The sequence below is a fragment of the Periplaneta americana genome, chromosome 4, assembly GCF_040183065.1.
Source record: "Periplaneta americana isolate PAMFEO1 chromosome 4, P.americana_PAMFEO1_priV1, whole genome shotgun sequence".
Lineage (NCBI taxonomy): Eukaryota > Metazoa > Arthropoda > Insecta > Blattodea > Blattidae > Periplaneta > Periplaneta americana.
This window is the reverse complement of record NC_091120.1, coordinates 90,723,437-90,745,958: the sequence shown is the minus strand read 5'-3', so window position 1 is coordinate 90,745,958 and position 22,522 is coordinate 90,723,437. Positions and strand designations below refer to the sequence as shown.

General features: G+C 33.1%; 1 protein-coding gene across 2 annotated transcripts in view; it reads left to right on the top strand.

Moving 5' to 3' along the window:
- BTBD9 (BTB (POZ) domain containing 9) overlaps nucleotides 1-21,714 on the top strand; it is a 51,934-nt gene extending 30,220 nt beyond the window's left edge. For both annotated transcript variants that reach the window (XM_069823721.1, XM_069823720.1), the window contains one exon: nucleotides 470-21,714. In XM_069823721.1, the coding sequence (XP_069679822.1) occupies nucleotides 470-736 (267 nt within the window). In that variant the 3' untranslated portion in view covers nucleotides 737-21,714. The remainder of the gene's footprint in view (nucleotides 1-469) is intronic.
- The last annotated feature ends 808 nt before the right edge of the window (nucleotides 21,715-22,522 follow it).

Here is a 22,522-nt window from a genome sequence, read left to right as displayed (position 1 = left end):
TACTGGCGTTACCGTACGTATCGGTACGTACTCTTCAGAATGAACACCGTACTTGCTAGGCAACTTCTCTGGCTCATAGGTAATATGCCTCTGCGGAAGTGTAGGAAGATTGAATTCTCTAGGCTCATCGGCTAGCCACATGACGGCATACAGCGAGTTATGACACACTTTGAACTGAACACCCAGTGTATATATATATATATATTTTTTTTTTTTTTTTCAATGCAGTGGCACTTGACTGGAGTCATTGGCCGTACAAAAGCGAAAAATTTTGTATTTATATTTATACAAGATTTAATTTTAGTTTGTTGCATATATGCATATATTGGCGGTATAGTTGAGGTACTTTAAAATCCTGTTTTGTCTTGAGAGAAACTGTTTATGTGTGCAAAGTTTACTAGATACTGCTAGTTCTGAAGTTGTTAAATTATAATTGTTTCGAAAATAAATTTGTATGGATTATTTTCAGGTTTTCCATTGTGTTCATTTTGAGTGCCCTGCTCAGTCAGAAGAGACAAGTGTTATTACAATAGCTCCTGCTCATGATGGTTCTGGTGATGCAACAAACTCAAAAGCCGTCCCCTTGTCAAACAGCCCAGGTATTAGTCATACTGCAGATTTAACAGAGGAAGAAAGAACAGCAGAAGATGAAGCTACTGCAGTAAATGATCCTCAATTCCTGTTGTCATTTCAAGAAGAAGATAAATCAGAAGATGCTACTATTCCTCCACCCTGATTAGTGGGTAGGATGGTAACAGCCACCTCGTCTGTGATCACTCTTCCCATATTATCGGGTAAAGAGTCATGGACATTCCTATGTCCTTGTAGGTTGTGTTTCCATCAACAGCTGGTTCTGTAAGTATTCTACTCAGTGTATTTTTTCACCTTTTTTTAAACAACTTTGTGGGAATCAGTAGTTATGTGGCGAAGTTGTAAAGGCCATGAAATGGTCCTTTATTATATATACAGTATGTGGAAAGTATAATTTTCGTCTTTTCCACAGAATTTCTTAGTGTTCTGTACGAAATCTTTCTCAATTTGTAATAGTTTTCATTTGTAAAATGGATTTTTATCATATGCTAAAAATGTTACTTTTATTTTAAAATCATATATAGTTTGTAAAATATTAACTGAAAACCGAAAATCTTTGGATAAAATTTAAATTTGTCATACATTATGCATATTACAGTTAAGTTAAACTTCAAAATACCAATCATTGTTTGAAGATGATGGTCATGATTTATGAAGAACTGAAAAACTCGATATAGAAAAGAATTGAGCATGTAACATGGAATTTGTGTTACGAGAGTGTAATGCAATAATCTTAAGGTAACTGTGATGTAATGTTCATTCTGTATAAGAATCTGAAATCTAGAAAATTTGTCTCTGCAAAGAATTCTCTGTTACAATACGTAAAATAAATTACTAAAATTTTGTTCTTCAAATTACAACTTATCACAATTTATTTATAATTATTAAATTTAGTACTATATTTTGAAAATTACGCGTGTACAAAGATAACCACTTTTCCTCATTATAGTATACAGCTTTATGTTTAATATTTTTACTTCCAAAGTCACTTTCTTTCCATGACGTTAATGGCTTTGAAATGCACATGAAACATAACTTTTTACTTAATAATTTTATTTAATTATAATAACTTTCTAGTGTTCTAGTCATTTTAACACTAGGAAGTTGTTATTATATATATATATATATAACTAAATTCTTAAGTGATACAAAACGTTAAAATCAAGATATATAAACAAAACTTATTACAAGTACTAACATAATGTCTGTTAATGACATTTGTTCACAATTCTTTATCATGACGAGAAATTCTATATGAAATGGTTTAGATTTCTTATACATATATGTATGATTATTTCAAGATCTTTGTCTGCTCATTCAATAACAAATAGGTAAGTAAATCGACATACATACATGAAGATGGCGTGAAGGTTTATTTAAAATATTTATATTGCAGTATGCTGTTGTAAGTAACTTTAAAAACTTCATTACTATTCGACACTCAAATGTCCAGATTTGAAGATATTAACACGAAGGTAATTTTAATTCGTAGTTTTGCTTTATAACTGCATCAGATTAATGATTTGAACAATCCACAGATGTTAAGTAACAACACTAAGGTAACCTTTTTCTTTGTCCATGTAATGTTCGGTCCACTAAAATTGTAGTCCATTGCTCTTCATGTCTATCTAATTTTTGGTCATTGTGCTATGATTGCCCTTAACATTTCGTCCGTCTCTTTAGTGATCTACACATCTCAAAATTAAGTACTAAAAAGCACACAAACACTGCATTTACTACAGTGATCCAACCTGTTATCAGTGTTAATTTGAAAGTGTCTAACTTATTACACAATTCATTAAATGAATGAATTTTGTCCATTTGTAACCGCTTGATTTGTTGCTGCACAAATCCCTCAAGTTCTTCTCCTTCCTAAAAGCAGGGTCCATTCTTGTTGAAGAAGTATGTAGGATTATTTAAATGTTACGGTAAGACTAGAAATATCCTTTGGATAGCACCAGGTTTCAAAAGACACCTATTTCGGAGATATTCTTGTACACTTCCTTTTGTGTCTCTACAAACATCTCTCGGTACTAAATACAAATCATTTTCTTCAAAGTCTTTAATACACACAACTGAATGCTTTGCTAGTTTGAAGTCCTTTCGTGGTATAGCTTCTAGTCACAAACTTCGATGTTAACTTATCCTTTTTAGTTGGATATTTTAAAACTGTAACATAACCTCTCTCACTCAGATAATTGCTGGCAGATCCAGACACACAACATTTGGGTGCCACCTGTAAATAAAAGAATATTGAAAAAGTAATTTAATTTCTTTTTAGTGAAAGTCTAAACTACTTTTATTTTGAATAATTTCAAGGGAAAAATTGTTCTGGGGCTGGGTATCGAACCTGGAACCTTTGGCTGAGCGCTCCAACACTCTACCGACTGAACTACCCAGGAATTACACCAGACATCTGCTCAATTTTTTCCCTTTATATCCCCATACCTCAAGTGGGCTGACAGGCTGCCAGAGACCCAACATTGAATGTACACAAACTCTGTAACAAACAGTAACGTATAGGCCTATTATTCTGCAAATCTTGCTTTTAGGTGTAGCTCCTTGTGCAGCTGATTTGAATAACTTCAAGGGAAAAATTGTTCCAGGGCCGGGTATCGAACGTGGGACCTTTGGCTGAAGGTGTCAACACTTTACTGACTGAGCTACCGGTGTCTGTAGTTCCTGGGTAGCTCAGTCGGTAGAGCATTGGCGCGCTCAGCCAAAGGTCCCAGGTTCGAAACCTGACCCCGGAACAATTTTTTCCTTGAAATTATTCAAATCACCTGCACAGGGAGCTGTACCTGAAAGCCAGATTTGCATACTTTTATTTTAGTTTAAAATCCATTTAGTTCACTAAACTTGTTTATACATCAGAAGTTACCATTAGCACATGCTCCAGCTTTTAATTCCTTTCAAATTGTATATTTTATGATTTACTTATTGTTCATAATAGTTCAGTGACATACATGTTGTCATACTTACTTAATATGCTACCTATTTATTCTCTTCATTAACTAGCAATCGGAGTATTACAGAGGTCAATTCAGAATTACATTCCTTTTAGCTCGACAAAAAACATTACAATGGTGATGCTGGATGCAGCCAATAGACAAACGGCTTGCTGTTGCCAGAGTTCCTATATTCCAGTCTTTATTGTATGAGGAAGCCATGACTGAGGGTTAATTTGGGATCGATCCAAGTTGTTGGGATGAATAACAAAATTGAAAACCCCTCACAACAAAACTAGACTTTACGGAATCGTGAAATTAGACATACACATTTCTGGGGATTATACTAATTACCGGTATTTTTTTGTTATAGTTATGGTTGTGTATAATGAATGTTACAATAGTCGCATTATTTTGCTTACTACAATCTTTGGGATGAAAAAACGATCAGTGTCCATAGTATTATTAGATATACACAACACACTGAAATGACTTTCTTCAAGATGTCTCAGTTGAAAAAACATCATCCCCTCTTCTGTAGCATTGCACATGGGTAACTCATCATAGAATTTCTGGGCTGATTCACTGCAGAATCTCTTGAGAACTTATAAGTAATTGAATTTTACTTTAGGAATTGGGATTCAGCATCCATATGAAGCTTCTGGTCCAGCTTTTCTGAATGTATTGGTAATTTCATCATTTCTAGACCTACTGGATGAATGCTTATTAATCCACTTAAATGGCTGTCTTAGCCGTTTTTAGAAGCAAGGAGGTGGAAATCGTTAATAATTTTGTCCTTTTCTGTTCGTCTAATATTTTTAAACAATCCAGTTACAATCATAAGGCTCATCTGTAATGTGGCTCATTGCACGAATTTTCTTTGATGCATTGCTGATTCTCTCAGTTCTTGTTTTTTCCTTATCAGTTATCACATTCACTACTGCTTCCTCTTACACTGTTCATCATGAAAGCTTATTTCATACTGTTAAAACAAGAACTAATAAATTATGAAAACAACGCTGGTATATACTCCAACAATGTACTCAAGTTTTATATTAATACATGTTCAATAATGTTTTAATTCATTATTGGTTGTTATATTTTCAGTCTAGAGAACATTGAATCTACACATAAAGGCTGACAAAGGACTATGACCGTTCTTTCATACAATGCATGGACTTTGATAATTCATTCATTTGATTTAATATTTCAAGCCCACTTTCTTGTGACTCTGATCATTTTTTCACTGTAAACGGTTGTTGGAAATGTAGTTCTGGATGCCCTCTAACGAATGGCACCAAAAAAACTATATACATATATTGGACTTTGATCGTTTTCTTCTGGACCCTTCAATTGATAAAATATCCTGGGTACACTTTTGAAGGTACTATCTGAATACATTATTCCTGATCTGTAAATTTGTATAATAATTGCCTGACATTTGTAGCATATAAGGTAGCAATTGGGATTGTCCTGTCCACTATTGAACTGCAAGAATGGATTCCTCAGTAATGGTGTAGTCATAGAGTTCTGTGATTATACACTGCTCAAGTGATGCTGGTAGTGGAGGCCTGTTTGAATTTTGTGAACGATTAACAATATGCAGTATGTAATAATGTGTTTCTCTTAGGAAGTGTTATCAATGTTTCTTCATCCTGGACACTTGTAAGTTCTTCTTTAACAGTACTTGCCTCTCAACATCGGTTCTTGTCACTTCATGTGTGTAAGGCCCTTCTCTGATTGTAGTCACGCCATTTTCCACATCTCTGTTACTAGTGGATCTGGTGTTGCATATTATTTCACGCTTTCCACATCTCTAGTATATGCCATGCTGTCACCTTTACTATGTACGAGTTATTCACTAACATATATGATTTTTTTTTTTTCATTATAATGTATGCCATAATTACGATTTATTATAACAGTTTATTTCCAAAGTAATCTAAAACAGTAATTCATTATTTAATGTGAATCTTTTCGTTAAGACAGCATCAAAAATGCATGTGACAAAAATATAATTGAACATTAAATTGAGTAACCATTTCTGAAACTCGACATAAAGTGAATGGACTGAAATTTAAGAACAAAGTGTCTGTGACCGAAATACCTGTGACCACCATTGATGTGGACAAAGAGAAGTGACAAAAATGTCCTGGCAGCATTTGAACATAGGTATGTGATATAAGCATTGTAATATAAAATATAAATTTTTAAAATGAGTCAGTATGTAATTAAGGAAGAGTAATCAGTATTCTAAGAATTGTTAAAAAGTAATATATGTAATAATGTCGAAGTTTAATTGAAAATATTGCTTACTATGAAAATTATATTTTCCATGATGCTTCTATATAAAGCCTTAAAGACCACATTTACAAATAACCAAGATTTTGGATAGGCTGTGTAATTTTTTAAAATAATTTTTGAGTATTTCAAACATACTCCTAGAATTATACTCATTATATGTAGAAGTTTGAGATAAGCTAATTTATTCCTTAGTACTGCCATTGTGTTTACAGTCTTTCAGGTTTGCTGTTGCCATTCTAAATTTGCATTTATGGTTCAGTTAGCCACGGAATGCGAATTTAAATACACTTCCAAGTGAATCACAACTAACTTGAAAGGCAAATTTATTAGGTGGACTGTTTCTACTCATATTTTAAGTTTCTAGAGATCTGTTGCATCACCAACGAACAACACTGCTGTTAAATTTCAGTCAGTGCACAATTCAATATATAAGCTGTATTTTTTAATGATGTAGTTAACACACCACTTTTATGTTTTTATTTTATGAAAGATATAAGATAATGTTGATGGTGCTACTTGATGTGTGCTAATTATAAGATTTACATAAGTTTATAACATTAATGTATCATAAACATTCTTTTTCTAGTCGGGTGTTATTAAGTTACATTGGAAATGCAACATTTTCTTTGTAATACCTTAGAAAGCTTTCATGTAGGAAATCGACATTGTTGTAAAGGAATATGGTGGACTCTTGATATAGTGTGTTTAGAATTCTATAGAATGAGAGAAAGAAATGAGAGCGCGTGATTTACAGTTTGTTTGTAAATGACTATTATTATTATTATTACCACTATCATATATTATTACCATTATTATTATTATTATTATTATTATTATTATTATTATTATTATGTAAATATATTCCTTATGTGTCAAAATCTATTTATTTTGTACTTATGAAGGGGTGTCCCGAAAGAACACAAGATTTAACCTAGTAATAAAAATAGTTCATTATTGAAAATTACAGATAGGTACAGTATTTTTATTTTCATACAAAGTGCATTTACTGCACCATTAATAGTGGAACATTTCTCATCTGTTTTTGTTGCGATTAGTGATAATGGAGTACTGTTATATTGAACACATAACATGAAAGAAAAATAATGTAATGGAGTTTTTTCGGCGAATGTTATGCAGCACTGTATGTGTGCATGCATATGAAAAGGGACCAGTTGTCGGGTATTGAGATATTGTTATTTTTTAACTCTACGATATTAGTTTAACATGTACATTGAAAGAATAATTAATGTATTTAAGAAAGATAAGACCTGTAAAACTGAAGCTATATTCTTATTAAAGAAAAACCTATTTTTCAGTATAGAGGTTTTTAATTTATTATTCATATTCATAACTCTGGTTACATACATTACTTACGCTGATTATGCTATTTTCTGTTTTATTGACATGTTTTATTTAGACCTTAATTTCCAAAATAAGTGAAAATATAGTGTAGTGTCTTTACTGGCATCTGTTTATCAACAAGAACGTCCAGATTTTCAGTCTCAATTTGTCTCTGTTTATTTTATATAAATTCACACATTTAACAACACATTAGATTCAGCTGACGAGCAACTCCTTTGTGCTACTTTCAGAACATCATTTATGGTAGCGCAAGAGTTCTTTCAGAATGCCTTTTCGAAACATCCAAAATATAGAGCTGGTTGAAACTTTGGGTGTCCAGTTGGCAAGAAAAATATTTTACAGCACTGACTCTTATCACTTATTACTTGCCAGATCAGATATCTCATTAAGAAGTTTTTATTTTGTCCAACATAATTGTCGGCATGCAGTAGCACAGTACCAGCACTGAAAATACTACAACTGCATTGTAAACTTTGCACATTGAACTATTAGGCCTGCACTTTTATATCCTACTATATTACATATGATTTAATTTTTTTTGGAAATACAGTAATACTAAAATTATTTTGTAATGTGTTACTGCTGTGTAGAATAATGGTCCATCTCTTTTAGTGGCTGGTTAAAAACTAAAGTCGTGGCAATAGTAATGGAATATGGGTCCTTCCCTCTTTCCCTTTCGTGTGTAATAAACATATCAACAAACATCCCTCTCTATACGTGACAATGCACGTCTGAATTGGTTTGTTTTGTCTCCCAATGTTACCACTGAAATACTGTTGTTATACACATTGATTGTGCAGGCAGATATCGACACATCTGTTTTGTAGAAGAACGGGAAATGTTTCGGTTAAGTGCATGTGTTCACTGTGCTTATGTCTATCTGCGTTACCCAATGTTTCAGTATTCAGATATAATTCATAATCTGCCTTATTGAATTCGCACAAATTGTCACATCAGTATTTTGCATCTCGAAACACCCCCCCCCCCCCCACACACACACATCAAATTTACTTTCTCACCCATTTCTGCCCCCTTTCACTCTCTTAAAGAATAAATTTGCACAAAATAATGCCATATTCGTATTCTGTGACCTGAAAAACCTCCAGATATAAAATTTCATTGAGATATTTCTCACCCCCCTGCCTCCTCTCCATTAGGCTCTACCTTTGGGGATGATATTTTAAAAAATGATCCAAAATGTTTAATCTAAATTGTAGTTGTAGAAAGTAATGTTCATTTTGAATTTTCAAGTTCCATGTCGAAAAGCTAGAAAATTTTGAAAACTTTCAACCCTCCTCCAATTGCTCTCCTCTTCACTCTCTTAAGTCCCTTAATGTATTTTGCAAAACTCCGTCTTATTTCTTGACTAGGAATTAAAAGAAACCTACACACAAGAAGGAGATACGATGATGAGTCATTGTGTTGATCATAAAGTAGCTTATATGTATATAGACTGTGTTACAGTAATGAAGAAAACATTACACAGCGGGAACTGGTCCCTTTTCGCCTTCGACTAAATTATCAAAATTTCCAGAGTTCCAACTTACCTATGACTTTGAAACTTATACTATGGTTAGTTTACACATAAAAGAACACAAAACTGTAAAAAACGGAAATAGCAACATTTCACCCCATTTTCTTAATTAGCTGGGAACTAGTCCCTTTTTCATATGCACGCACACATATGAAGGAACAATGCGTTATGTGAAAACACATTACAGGTACAGAGAATGTTGTGCAGAGACAGATCCAAGACTTCATGGAATTTTTGTCAATTGGATATTCAGTAACCAAGAAAATAATGGCAATTTCTCAAAGTAAATTCAACTTTAGCAATGAGGTGCATTTTCAACTTCCAATTTTTCCTTTGCCCCCCTGAGAAACTTATGTGTTGGGAAGAGGGGGGGGGGAAATTGATGGAAACTACATTATTACTTAATTAATTATATAAAGCAATAATACAAAAATTTATGTAGCACTATTTTTTTTAGATATAATTGAACTACTGTGTTGTCCATTTAGTACCATCCAGAGAACACATATGGATTAAGGAATTCCACGGACACTAACAACTTTACCTGCATGAAAAGTATCGAAGCACTTGGGTATCAGATTACTACTGCTACTGCTTTTCTTTAGATACTAAACATAATAATTATTTGGGAGTGAGAGGGAATTTCTATTCCACATTACGTACTGATAATAAGTTTCATTACGTACTGATAATAAGTTTATCTGGGGAGGTAATCTATCTTAGGCTTACACATTATGAGATTTTCTAGTTACAGACAAACATATCGAGGTCTACCTCAGGGCGCTGTCCTCAGCACAACTTTATTCAATATTTATATAAATGACTTACCCTCCCTATTAGAGGAATCAAACAAGAAAACAGCACTATTTGCAGATGATATAGTTTTGTGGACTTCCGTATCTTACAGACACAGAGACAAAATTCAAAATTCTGCTCTTAAAGCTCTAAATCAACTACATGAATGGAATACATCAAATTTGATGACACTCAATTTAAGCAAAAGTAACTACCAAATATTTTCACTCGGTAAAAAAGAAAGAGAATTCAATATCCAATACAATGGCCAACACCTTCCTAGGACTTATGAATCCAAATATCTTGGAGTTATTTTCGATAGTAAGTTAACATGGAGCAACCATTTGAAATACATTTCTGAAAAAGCTCTTAAAAGATTCTCCCTTCTAAAAAGACTAGCAGGAAAGAAATGGGGATGCTCTAGGAATACTTTGAACACTACATACAAAATGTTTATACAGCCAGTGCTGACATACTGCGGAGAAATTTTGAATACTTCACCTTTCATAAACGACATAGAATATGTTCAAAACCAAGCTCTCAGACTCATTACTGGTGGAATCAAAACAACTCCAATAGATTCTATGAGATTCCTCACTAACATTAACAGCATCAAAATGACAATAGAAGAAAAAGCACTGATTCAATATGAAAAGCTTATCAGATTACCAGGAAACAATTGGCATTCATACAGTCCTCTCTGTAGATTGAAAACTCAAAAAAGTTTCATATCCATTGTTCAAGAATTAAAACAGAAAATCAATATCCCGAATTTAAAAGAAAACTTACAAATTAAACCAAACCCTTTAACTCTATTAAATATAGAATATAATCTAAATTTAACAGAAGAAATACTGAAATCAGAAGTAAACACTGAAATACTGAAACAATTGTCTTTAGAGACAATTAATATTAGGTACACTCCACAAAACTGGCTTCATTTATACACTGACAGATCCTTGATCTCCAGAGAACAAGGTGCCGGTGCAGGTGTTATGTGCTGTCTCTTCTCTCTTTATAGATCTCTTGGGTATGGAACAACAAGTTTTGATGGTGAAATCATTGCAATAAGTGAAAGTCTCAGGAATCTTCTATGCCACATCAATAAATTTAGGAATGCAGTTATATTGTCAGACTCCAAAGCAGCTATTCTATCAATAGTCTCTAAACACACACCTTCATCTCAAACAGCAGAAATAACTAAAATGCTCTCTCAATTAATATCACTCAATAAAAGAATTGTATTCCAATGGATACCATCCCATTGTGGAATCCTGGGAAATGAGAATGCGGATGCTTTAGCAAAGAAGGGCAACACTGGTACTTACAGACCTGTTACTAAATCTACGTATTACTCTGTGAAAAGATTTATTAAATCTACATACTTAGACTTCAACAAACAAAATTTAATAACACAATCCCAAGGGAAAAAATGGAACTGTCTGCATCAAAATCCACAGTTAATTCCTGATTTACCACGAAAATCGTCTGTAGCTGCATTTAGATTGGCAACAGGCCATGATTGTTTGGCCAAACACCTGCATAGAATTGGAATATATCAGTCCCCTAACTGTCCATTGTGCAACTCAAACCAAGAAATGGATTCGGAACATCTCAAAATCTGTGCTTCTGTGGCGGGTCATGATAATATCTTTGAAAAATATTGGAGTGCAAGAGGTCAAATGACAAATGACTTCATTGTCAAATGCCTGGCATTAGAAAACAACAACATTATGAGATTTGCATTCCTGCATTTGTGTCATTAAAGATATTTAAATTTCCATGAATTTGTTTAATATATTTAAAGGTTTTTCCTACAATTAGTAACTATATAGGCACAGTATAAATGCGATTGTTATTCGTATTTTAGCTCATTATTAAATAGTTGCTGATCTCGAATGATATCAAAGTACTCGTTTTTCACTTGTATTTAAACAAACATTATTTCCTTTTTCTGCAGTATATCACACTGATGAAGAATCTTCACAAGTAATAATGATCTATAGGGTTTATCACGTACAACGCAATTGCCTGCCCACATCTCCCATGGCACATGTACTGCATACGCCTAGCATAGTTGCCGCATCATGGTCTGGCTTGTCTCCCCTGAGTTATGCATAAACTAAAAAGTAATGTTACTAGATTATGTTTATTTTTATTTACAGAAGGTACGTAAATTGATGACCCTCTGCTGCTAGAGAAGTCTGGCACCTTTTGAACACGTTATTAAATACTTGACGAATTTCGCCTGCCGAAATTGTTGAAATCACAATCACTGAAATGCTAAATGAGGCAACGATTTTCTCGGACTTCTTTCTAAGGCCGCTTCTATTTCGTCTAATTTTTCCTCTATTAGACTGCATGGTTTTATAGTTTTCTTTATGTTTAACACGCATCCAGTCTCTTTAAATTTTTCTAGTAATCTACATATTGTCGATTTATTGGAAACATGTACGCTGGAAAATTTCTGTATAAAGCAAGCTGGCATTCTACATACGACTCTGTTTCTGCATAGTTTAACCCAATAAAAACTCGTTGCTCCCTGTGTATAACATAGTAAATGAAACTACACACAATAAGAATGAACAAATGTGTACTCAATCACACAGCAAACGAAACAGTAATATGCACTGTTTACAGTTAAGGCACCTACAAGACTAATCTTATTATGAGAAATGGAGGAGACCGTCAGTTGCACAATCAATGAGTACGCCTTCCTGCCAAGCTAATGCTTTCGAAGCAACGCTGGAGACCTCAAGTTGCGTCGTACGTGAGAAACCCGTTATTAGTTTTTATCAGAGCCCTTTCATAGCCCTCAACCAGCTACCATTATCTACATAAAGACTAATGCTACCATTATGGTTACAGTTTCTATATAATGTCAGATTACCATATGTGACAGCAAAGCACAGTTGCATATTTAATTTGTGTTTAATATATGTGTCATTCTCCTGAAAAGGTACATTTTACTCTCACAGCAACATTTGTCCGCAAATAATAACACTAAGTACTCAGTATTTATACTAAAATTAAAAGTAAAACTGTATGAAAATATATATAGTATATACAGTTGAAATTGAAAATTAATTTTATTTCCTACAGTTAAATGTTGTCAAATAACGTGAAAAGTCACGTCCTTGGACTGATAAATCCCTCAGATATAAAAGATTGTAAATTAAACCGGGAACTAAATTATAAACCAAAACTACATTATTTGAGATGTAATTACACCAAGGTAAGCCCGAAAACTTGACGTAAGTAAGTAATAGGTAATATCAAAACAATGATTTTTACAACAGACAAAATACTTGTCACAAGAATTTCAGTCATGTCGGTGACAAATCTATTACTTTATAATATAAAAACTGCTAGATTGCAGACGAGTGACTGTTTCATGCCTTGGTTATTGCTGGCCAGCCATATTGTATTGGAAGCATATTGCTTTCGTTATTTCTTAATATACTGGCAAGATAATTTATATTTAAGTACAAGATTTTGATTTTGCTAAAATCATCCTGTCACATTTGTGGACATGTGATTTTTCTAAATATTAAATAAATAGTTAATTTTACATATTTAATAAGTAGGGTTTAGACATTACTTGAGAAGAAAAACTTTATGATCTCAAAATTGCTGGATGTATGGAATGTTTTAAGTAACTTCATCACGTCCATGGATGTGACAAGTAATCAATGGACGTGATTAAACTCTAATTTTAATAAATTTGACATTTATTTAAAATTATGGAATATTATAGAGATAAATTTACAAAGAAACAATATGAAGCTTAACATATAAGCACCTGTATTCTAATACCACTCAAATCAGCAAAGCTCGTGTTTGGGAGCAGTTCAGCATTACTATAATTAAAACTAATTATATAGTATTGCTATTATGTAATTATTTAGTACTAGTATTGTTACAACAATTGTCTAAAAACATAAAATTTACAGATATTAATAGATGCATAATAATAATAATAATAATAATAATAATAATAATAATAATAGCAGCCTAATGTGTCCCTTGAAGGGCAAAGGCCTCCTGCTAGAGGGTAGCTCTGTTTCACTAACGTGGTGAGCTACTCCGCGTTAGGTTGTGTCTAGTGTTTCTTTGTCTGGTTGGAGTTGATTTTCCTGTCACTTTGATTAGATGCATAATGGAAACATTATTTACAGGAAGGAATATTTTAAAAGAATCATGTATTGTATTGTATTTATTAACATTCCATGGTATTTGTAAGTTGCTTCACAGCTAGAATATGGAACAAGTCAAAAAACTTAATACTACTATAAAGTCTTAATTTATAGTCACAGTCTAGTTGAAATATATGTAGAAGAGGTTTACTATATAGTCTACTGGTAGGCCTACAACACAAAGTTTTAGTATCAATTTCATGAAGTGTTATTGAATGTCATGAATTCAAGGCGTGAGAAATTAGGTACTTCTTTAATTTGACCCTAAATAATCTTATGTTTTGAGTTTACCATTGAACATTGAATAGTTACATACAGTCAACTCCGGTTATAGTGAACCTCTGTGGACCAACATATTTCGTTCACTATATCCAAGGTTCACTAAAACCGAAGTGTCTGTTTTTATACTACTGATGTTGCTATACATACAGTATTAATGCCTGTTTTGGACACGCTCAATATCAGTACTAATGTTCGCTGTATCTTCCATCTTAAACACTTTACTCTTTGACATCCTGATGTTCACAGTTCGAAACTTGAATCTAATCTGGCCATGTAAGTAGTAGGCACTGACCGATTTCGCACCTCTCCCCACTAGAAGTATCCTACTGTGTACTCGGCCTTGAAATTTTCCCGAGTTCACTTTTACAAAAATGTGGGAGAAAGGGTTGAGGGCCATTATACTGTAATCCTTCTTGTATTTACCCTTTGGTCGTCACTCTCCTACCTTTTACAAAAGAAAACACTTTCTCTTCCTATTCTTCTAATAACCTCTTTTAAAGGAGTCAGAATTAATCCTTCCTTTATCCTCACTGCATACACTATTCTTTTTAACATGTTTCAAGCTGTCCATGAAGCTGAACAAATCCTTTTTCAATGCACTTAAGGGGTAGAAGGTATGAGATTTTGTTCTGAACATATTCTTGGAAGTTTATAGGAGAAAAGGTTTCTTAAATTATGAGTTTGGCCATTTTAAAATTACATGTTCTTGGAGAAGTTATAGTTTTAGGTCCACTATAACTGAAGTGAGAGTTCACTAATGTATGCGGGCCGTGACCAACAATTTAGGTTCACTATAGCCGAATGTTCACTGTATCCAGAGCTGACTGTAAATAACTTAGTGGCTCAGCTATAATAATTATGTGAACTCACTTTTAATATTTTGCTTGTTACTTTATCATACCCTGAGAAGTTTTTTGACTTTAGATTTTTAATGAAATAATATACTTCTTTTTTTTTTAAATTTTTAATTGATGAATTTCGTTAGTTCAGGTTTTTCAATAAAAGAATTAAATTATTTAGGACAAAACTTGAGCTGTGTTTTAAACCAGTTATTAAAGGTTAGGTTCAATTAATGAATTTTTGTAAGGTTTTTTTCTTGCATAATATTTTCTCTTATTCGTAGATTAATATTTTTAGAAAATGAAGAAGATGGATGAAAGAAAAGAATATGAAAAGTTGAGCATGAGAAAGGCTACTGTCACGTATGTAGATACGCGAAATATTTAAAGTGGATTTAATGCTAAAATACCAAAATTTGATCTAGACGAATTATGAATTTTAATAAAGTTAGTAAAGACTAAGGCAAAAACATACAAAAAATCATTTTTATCTTAATTGTAAATTTCGGGAAACATTACATTCAAAATGCACATTTTCTGGAGAATGACCCATATATTTACATAAGGAAGTGAATGTCGTGTCTATTCTGGAGCATCCTGAGCCATTCAAGGAAATTTTGGATGTTCGAAACTAAAATCAGATGTTAACTTTTCTTTTCATCCTAGGTGGACGATTACTTTCAATGAAATTTTCTGTTCATATTTCTTTGTTACTCTACAACAGTGTGTATGTATGTGTGTGTGTATGTGTGTGTGTGCGTGGCTCAGGATTAACAATACAGTTATCTTCCTTATAAAGATTAGTGTAAGAACGTAAGTTACAAATGTAGATAAATGATGCTAGAGAAAGTGTTTTATTTTTTTTCTCTTAACTAAAATTCAGTAGATTTCATTGTCTTCTTCTATATAATGGAATGAGTACTTTAAAAGAAATTCTTTATTTATGTACTTGTTTAATTTGAATTTACAAACAGACTTCGTGTCATGAGAATTTAATTCTCTCATCTCGTAATTCAGTGAGATTTGAGTGTAATGTAACAGAGCATAATATATGTGACTTCGTTATGTATTTGTAATATATATTTTCCTTCCTGATGTTACGTGAATGCAAATATTATACGTTTATTTTTATATATAATGAAAAAATTAAGTTCCTTTACCTTTTATGTCCTAAACTGTCAAGAACTTGTTCAAATATTGTGAACCTACTTTCTTAGTTCATATGCAAGTAAAGTTATTTAAAATGTAAAAATTATTTATTGTATTCCAAACTGTGTAGCCATATTTTATTACACATTACTGTTTTTCAGAAATTTACTAACATCACCATATATTAATTATATGTACACTGTTGTATTTTGAAGGTTGAGAAAGAATTGTCTACCTATTTTTATGTATATTTGTTATCCACAAATCATACAAGATTGTGAAAAAGCTAAAGAAGTACTTTTCAAATTTCCTACTATTCCTGCAAATACAATCAGTTATTAGACCTTACCTGTTCCCATTTTGTCGCCCAGGTTTGAAGTTGGAGAAACAGTAACATAACGCAAGGTGTTGTATAAAAACACAAATTACATTATATCAAGGGACCACACTTAAAACTTCGAAAACGACAATAATCAGCCTATATCTGAATGCGTAGCTTTTAAATCAAGTTAACAGCAAGATTTAAACGTATAATTTATGGTTTATACAGTACTTAGAAAAAGAAAATGTTGTGTACTGGTTAGTAGATTGCCCATGTTGTATAGAGATAAAACTATTTTAATTAGATTTATAACCAAGATAATCATGGTACATACTATACTAAGATGACCCTCACTTTACTAGTAATTGTGGCATAATAGAGTTGAGGCCTGATTTAAATGTAGAGATGACCAAAAAAATATTGTTATTTATTTTATAGTGACACAACCAGGATATTATAGAAAAATGGAAGCAGATACTCTGGTAAGGTAGTTTGTTAATGTATCATACAACAGTAGAGGTGTTGATGAAATGATGAAAATTGAGTTATTTTTGGAAAGGAGTAATGCATTCATCATAATACGATACTTAAACTAATTCTTTGAAATAATGGTTTTTTGGCATATGTTTATATTTCGTATATATGAAAATTTATTTTTATTTCTTGATTGAAAAGTGAAATTTGAAATGTAAGATATGCACAGTTTTGCTTACAGGTACTATATGTACATAAAAGATCTGCCCAGAAAGTATCCAGCCATTTAATATAAAAAGGTAGCTTTTTGTTCTAGATAGAACAATATCATCTTAGTTCCTTTCAAAGTATTCCCCTTGGGACTTCACACAATTATTCCAGAATCCCTTCCAGTTTTCAAAACAGTCTGTAAAGTCCTCTTTCAGGATCACTTTCAGGTTTCTCGTCACAGTCTTCTTAATCTCATGCACAGTCTGCAGTATCCTCACTTTCATTGGTGATTTTAGCTTTGCGAAAAGCCAGAAGTCACAGGGAGTCAAATCTGGGCCTTAGGAGAAGAGGAAATGCTGCAGTGGTGATGTTAAGGTATAAATACTGGGCAGGCTGAAAAAATCTGCTTACCTTGTATCTTTTTATAGAGCAGATGTTTATTGACTTTTCTATCAAAATTTTTTATGACTCAGAGCCTACAAGATGATGATGATGATGATGATGATGATGATGATGATCACTCCCAAACAGAATACAGGTAAAACAGTATAACTTGTTTGTCTCAGAGCATGCTGTTAGCCAAGGATATTCTTTATATCATGAAAACTGAAAATTTCTATTTTGTCTTCCTCCACCTGCTATTTTAATATGTAAATGTGTGTAACATACATGCATGCACTTTTGATTAAAGTAAACTAAACAACGCAGCACTTTGAGAGAACACCAATATAGTGCGATGTAATATTGTGACAGAAGGTTAGCCTCTTCCCATATGAAGATGTAACAAATCGATACTCCCTTCCGGTCCTCTCTTGAGCTTGTGAGTCAAGGTCGTAGTCATGCCTCTAGAGGCTTTTTGCATTAAGCCTCGCTGCTCACACTGCTGTCCCCATCCTGGAATGACTGCCAACAGTGAACTTAATATATGGAAAAATTGGAGTGCGACCTAGGAATAATAACTCAAATTTTTTGGATAGGCTAAGTCTCAAAATCCTCTTACGAGCTTCTTCACTGAAGTGCTCACAGACCTGGGCGATGCAATGTTTTACAACAAATAAAAAATAAATAAATCTGCATGACACATGAATGCACAAGAGTTCAGGAGCTTTGTCACATTCAGAGGATTCACAGCCATCTTTGAATTGTTAGTACCACAATTTTATCCATGCTTCACTCTTGAATTATCCGTGAAAGCACTCTTTAATTCTTTGTGGACAAATGTTGAAGTTGAAATTATGAATCACACAGTACACAAGCTCACACAACAACGTCTCACAGCTGACTGAGTAGCCTTACAGGAAAGTGACTGTCCACCCGTGCACAATAAGATCTTTGACTGACTGCAAGTTACATCAAGGGCCCAGCAGCGAACTTCTGTCTTGGACCCCAACTGGCCAGGGAAAACAGTAATAATATTTGTTTGTATACTAAAACTTTATATACAGGGGGTGAAATGGTTATACATTGAGAACAAAGGACATGGAAAATAATGTCAATTTTTTCGAATGAAATAGAAAATTATGCAAATCTGGCTTTCAAGTAGTAGCTCCCTGTAAAGCAGGTTTGAATAATTTCAAGGAAAAATTGTTCCATGGCCGGGTATAAATCCCGGGACCCTTTGCTTATCGCATGAATGCTCTACCGACTGAGCTACTCCAGGAACTATACACGACACCGGCACATTGGCCACAGTTAATTTTTTTACAATTAAAGTGGCAACACTGTGTTTGTCCTAAAACTTGAAAATCTTAACAAAACAATTCACATACAGTGGGTCGTGGCACACTGTGGGATCGAGGGCAATGAACTGGCAGATACTCTTGCCAAGAAAGGCACAACAATACAGCAAATAAAAATGACAAATCTGCCAATGACTTCAGTAAAGTGCCTGATCAATTCTAAATTCTCACACCTTCATATTAAGGAAACAAAAAAAACATTCCGAAAACAAAAATGGAACACCCTAATCTTGAACCCAGAAGTAATCCCACAAGCACCACGGAAAACTGCAGTTGCAGCCGTCAAGCTGCTTACAGGACACGATTGCTTGGCAAGCCACTCACATAAACTACAAAGTCTAAATTCCCCATTGTGTCCCCTGTGCAACAGACAAGAGGAGATGAACGAGAGCCACTTGAAGACCTGCAATACACTATCTGCAGAAGACACTGTAGCCCAGAAGTATTGGAGAACACGAATGCTAATGGCTTCATTGCTAGATGCAAGGCATTGATACAACAACACTGACTTAATTCTAGAACATTTTATAGTATATAGTGTCTTAAGATCTTATAGAATTTCGAAGATAGAATGTTCTGGAAGTGATTAGTGAATGGTAGTATGATAGTGCAGGAATATTCTTGAAGGTTCTATATAGGTATTTCGATATTGTATGTGTATAGAAGGTTCTCGAAAGTCCTGAAGTCCACACCTTTGGAGTAATGGTTAACACATCTGATCACTAAACCAGTTGGGCCAGGTTCGAATCCCAGTCGGGGCAAGTTTCAGGGCTGAGGTTTCTTTCGGGGTTTTTCCTCAACACAATATGAGAAAATGTTGGGTAACTATCGGTACTGGACCCTGGTCCCATTTCACTGGTGTTATCACTTTCATTTCACTCAGACTCTAAAAAACCTGATGTGTTTATACAGCATCGTAAATTAACCCACTAAAAAAAGTCCTGTAAAACTCTGGAAATGACCAAAAAGGGAGCCCAACTCTTAACTGCCTAGGGTCCCTGGGTCTGATCAAAGCTGCGCAACAGGTTCCTAGATATTAAAAATGGCTGGATATTTTTCAGACAGACCTCATGTAGCTGTGTACAGCATTTTCCTAAATTATGATTTGCTCACTACTTTTGTTTGTACTTTCCTATAAAAAAAATATATATATATATATATATATATATATATATATAACATAAATTATATACCTGTATTCACTCCCAGTTTTTATGGCACCTGAAAATTTGCACCTAACAACTGAATTTTAATCTTATATTCAATTCTTGATATGTCTTTAAAAAAAAAGTTGGCTGCTGAAAACTTTGGAGTTTTGTTTACCCCTGTTCACTCCTTCATGCTTCAGTTATGTGATGACTTAAAAAAAAAAACAGTCAAAATTATGCTCATATTAAAGAATGGTGTTTATAATTTTTTTTTCTAGGACGTGATATCTGTAACTTCAGTAAAATATCTAGGCATGAAGTTAGACCACATTAAGACATGAATGAAGTGATCAGCACTGAAGTCTTGTTTTGCGTGTTACTAAAATTCCTACTTCGAGAAAATACAGTATAATCTAGGGGTCTTATAGTATACAAATAGCACATTTTCATTTATTAAAATTTACACATCATTGTTTTGAATACTAAAAAAATGAGACATTTACTTTTGTGTTACCATATTCTGGTACAGGAACAAATTTGTTTAGCAAAGCGATTGATTGATAATTAGTAATTACTAACTATTGTGAAGTGTAGAATTATGAAGATGTGTCTAATGCATCATCTATAGAAAATTAGCATAAAACATTACATCTTCAAATATTGAGTCTCGCACTAATGTTTTAGTGCCAATTTTCATACATAAACATATACAGTTATAATCTCCTTGCATGTTGAGTCTCGAGCTAATGCTTTATTGCCAGTTTTGAACAAATATTGTAGTTACATCTGATAATATAATTTTTGTATTTAAGAAAAATGCTTAAAAGAAAACAGAATTCAGTAATTAAAAAATTACATATCCCTTTTACCATTCAAAATTGTGTAGCAATGGAAACAATATGGTACGAACTCCATATGCAAAAATGATATGGTTCTTGAAATTTAATATCAAATTACATTAAAAGTATTTTGTAAAAATCTTGGGTGAAACATATCCCATTAATTTATATGATAGGAAGATAATCCTCTTTTACTTGATAATATTATTGTTTACCTTACCAGGTAGTTCTTCATTGAATTCAGTATTTGAGAATATTTTCTCTGTTATAATATCAGTATTTTGGAACAGTATCATTGGTCATCTCTAGAAGTTCACATTTACTCCGAATTTTCTCTTTGCATGTCCCTACTTTTCACTTTGATAATAGTTAGAATAGATAAGATAGAATTTAAACTGTACCACAAAAAATGCCAGTAATGTACATTTAAATGTTGAAACTTTGCGGGTTACCTCTTTAAGGATGGAGAGACATATATTTCTATAACGTACCTGAGACAGTAGAAGTTCTTTAATTGTATTTTTCAAATGGTAGTTTAACTTCCCAAAGGGCAATTTGCATTCATAAATTTCGTACGGGTTTCATTTATGTGTTAGAAGAGTAGATAGGTGTTTGGAAGTGTATTTGGGTTGGTAAATGTCAATCTGATGTTAACTATAGAAAGAATTTGTTGCTCTTTATGCCATAATTAAGTAATAGGATAACTAAACAATTTATAATTATTAAATTTAACATTGAAATATTTTTAATGCAACTGATTTCATCTTTTGTAACATATTGAATGGAAAGGTATTATTAAGACTGAAGCGAATTATTGCTGACCACATGTTTGAAATTGGACCATATTTGCAATAAGTATCCAGTAGACATGTCAGTTGTTATTTTTGGCATTGAAGATGTTTCAATATTAAGCACTTCATTATCCTTGTTACGTATTGGTTATTTCGTCCAAAATGCAATAAAAACCAAATGAAATAAATTATTCACCTCGTTTTATTGATAATTCATGTACCTACTTATGAGGAAACTATTTTCCTATCTTGCATGCATGTTATTAAATTTACAATATTTGAGACTCGTGATAAATAATTATTATTTACGTAGTTTTACTTTTACTATTAAAGTTTACAACTAGATCATTTTGTGATCAAATTATATGGCATGCATGATCTATACTGGCCGCAACTGGAGGGGGGCAAGGAGAATATGTAATGAATACTAAATTAACAGCATATCAAATCAATACTCTCTCATTCGTTAATTCTCTGAGAACATTCAGCGCTGTATCCTCTTTCACGAGCCTGGTAAGTTCGAACTCTGTTAATGGCAAGTCGATCAAAGCGTTCGATGCTAGTTTCTCTTGGTCAAGCCACTGAAATGATTGCATTGTTACTTAGTTAATGAATCTCCCGTCTTCCTCACCCTTATTAAATCTCCAAATTTTGTTTTGCCTTGAGTCAGAAGTGTTTCGGGGTAATTGAAACTTTTGTTTTGACATTTTAAGTACGTACTATGTAAAAAGTAATAGGCCTATTTACCTAATGTTAACGTATATCAAGTTTTTCAGAGAATACTACCCGAAATTATTAATGTTCAACTTATACTTATCCACTAAAATGAAGCATAAATCGAATTCAAAGCCCCATATGCATTAACTACCACTCCTCTAGGAAACAGCGGAGCCTGGATGCTGTCTGTCATGATTCTCGGTAAAGTAGGACATAACTGCGCAGTGTCATTTAGTATAATCTATACTAATAATAAATCTGTAACCAAAATTTTTCTGATAA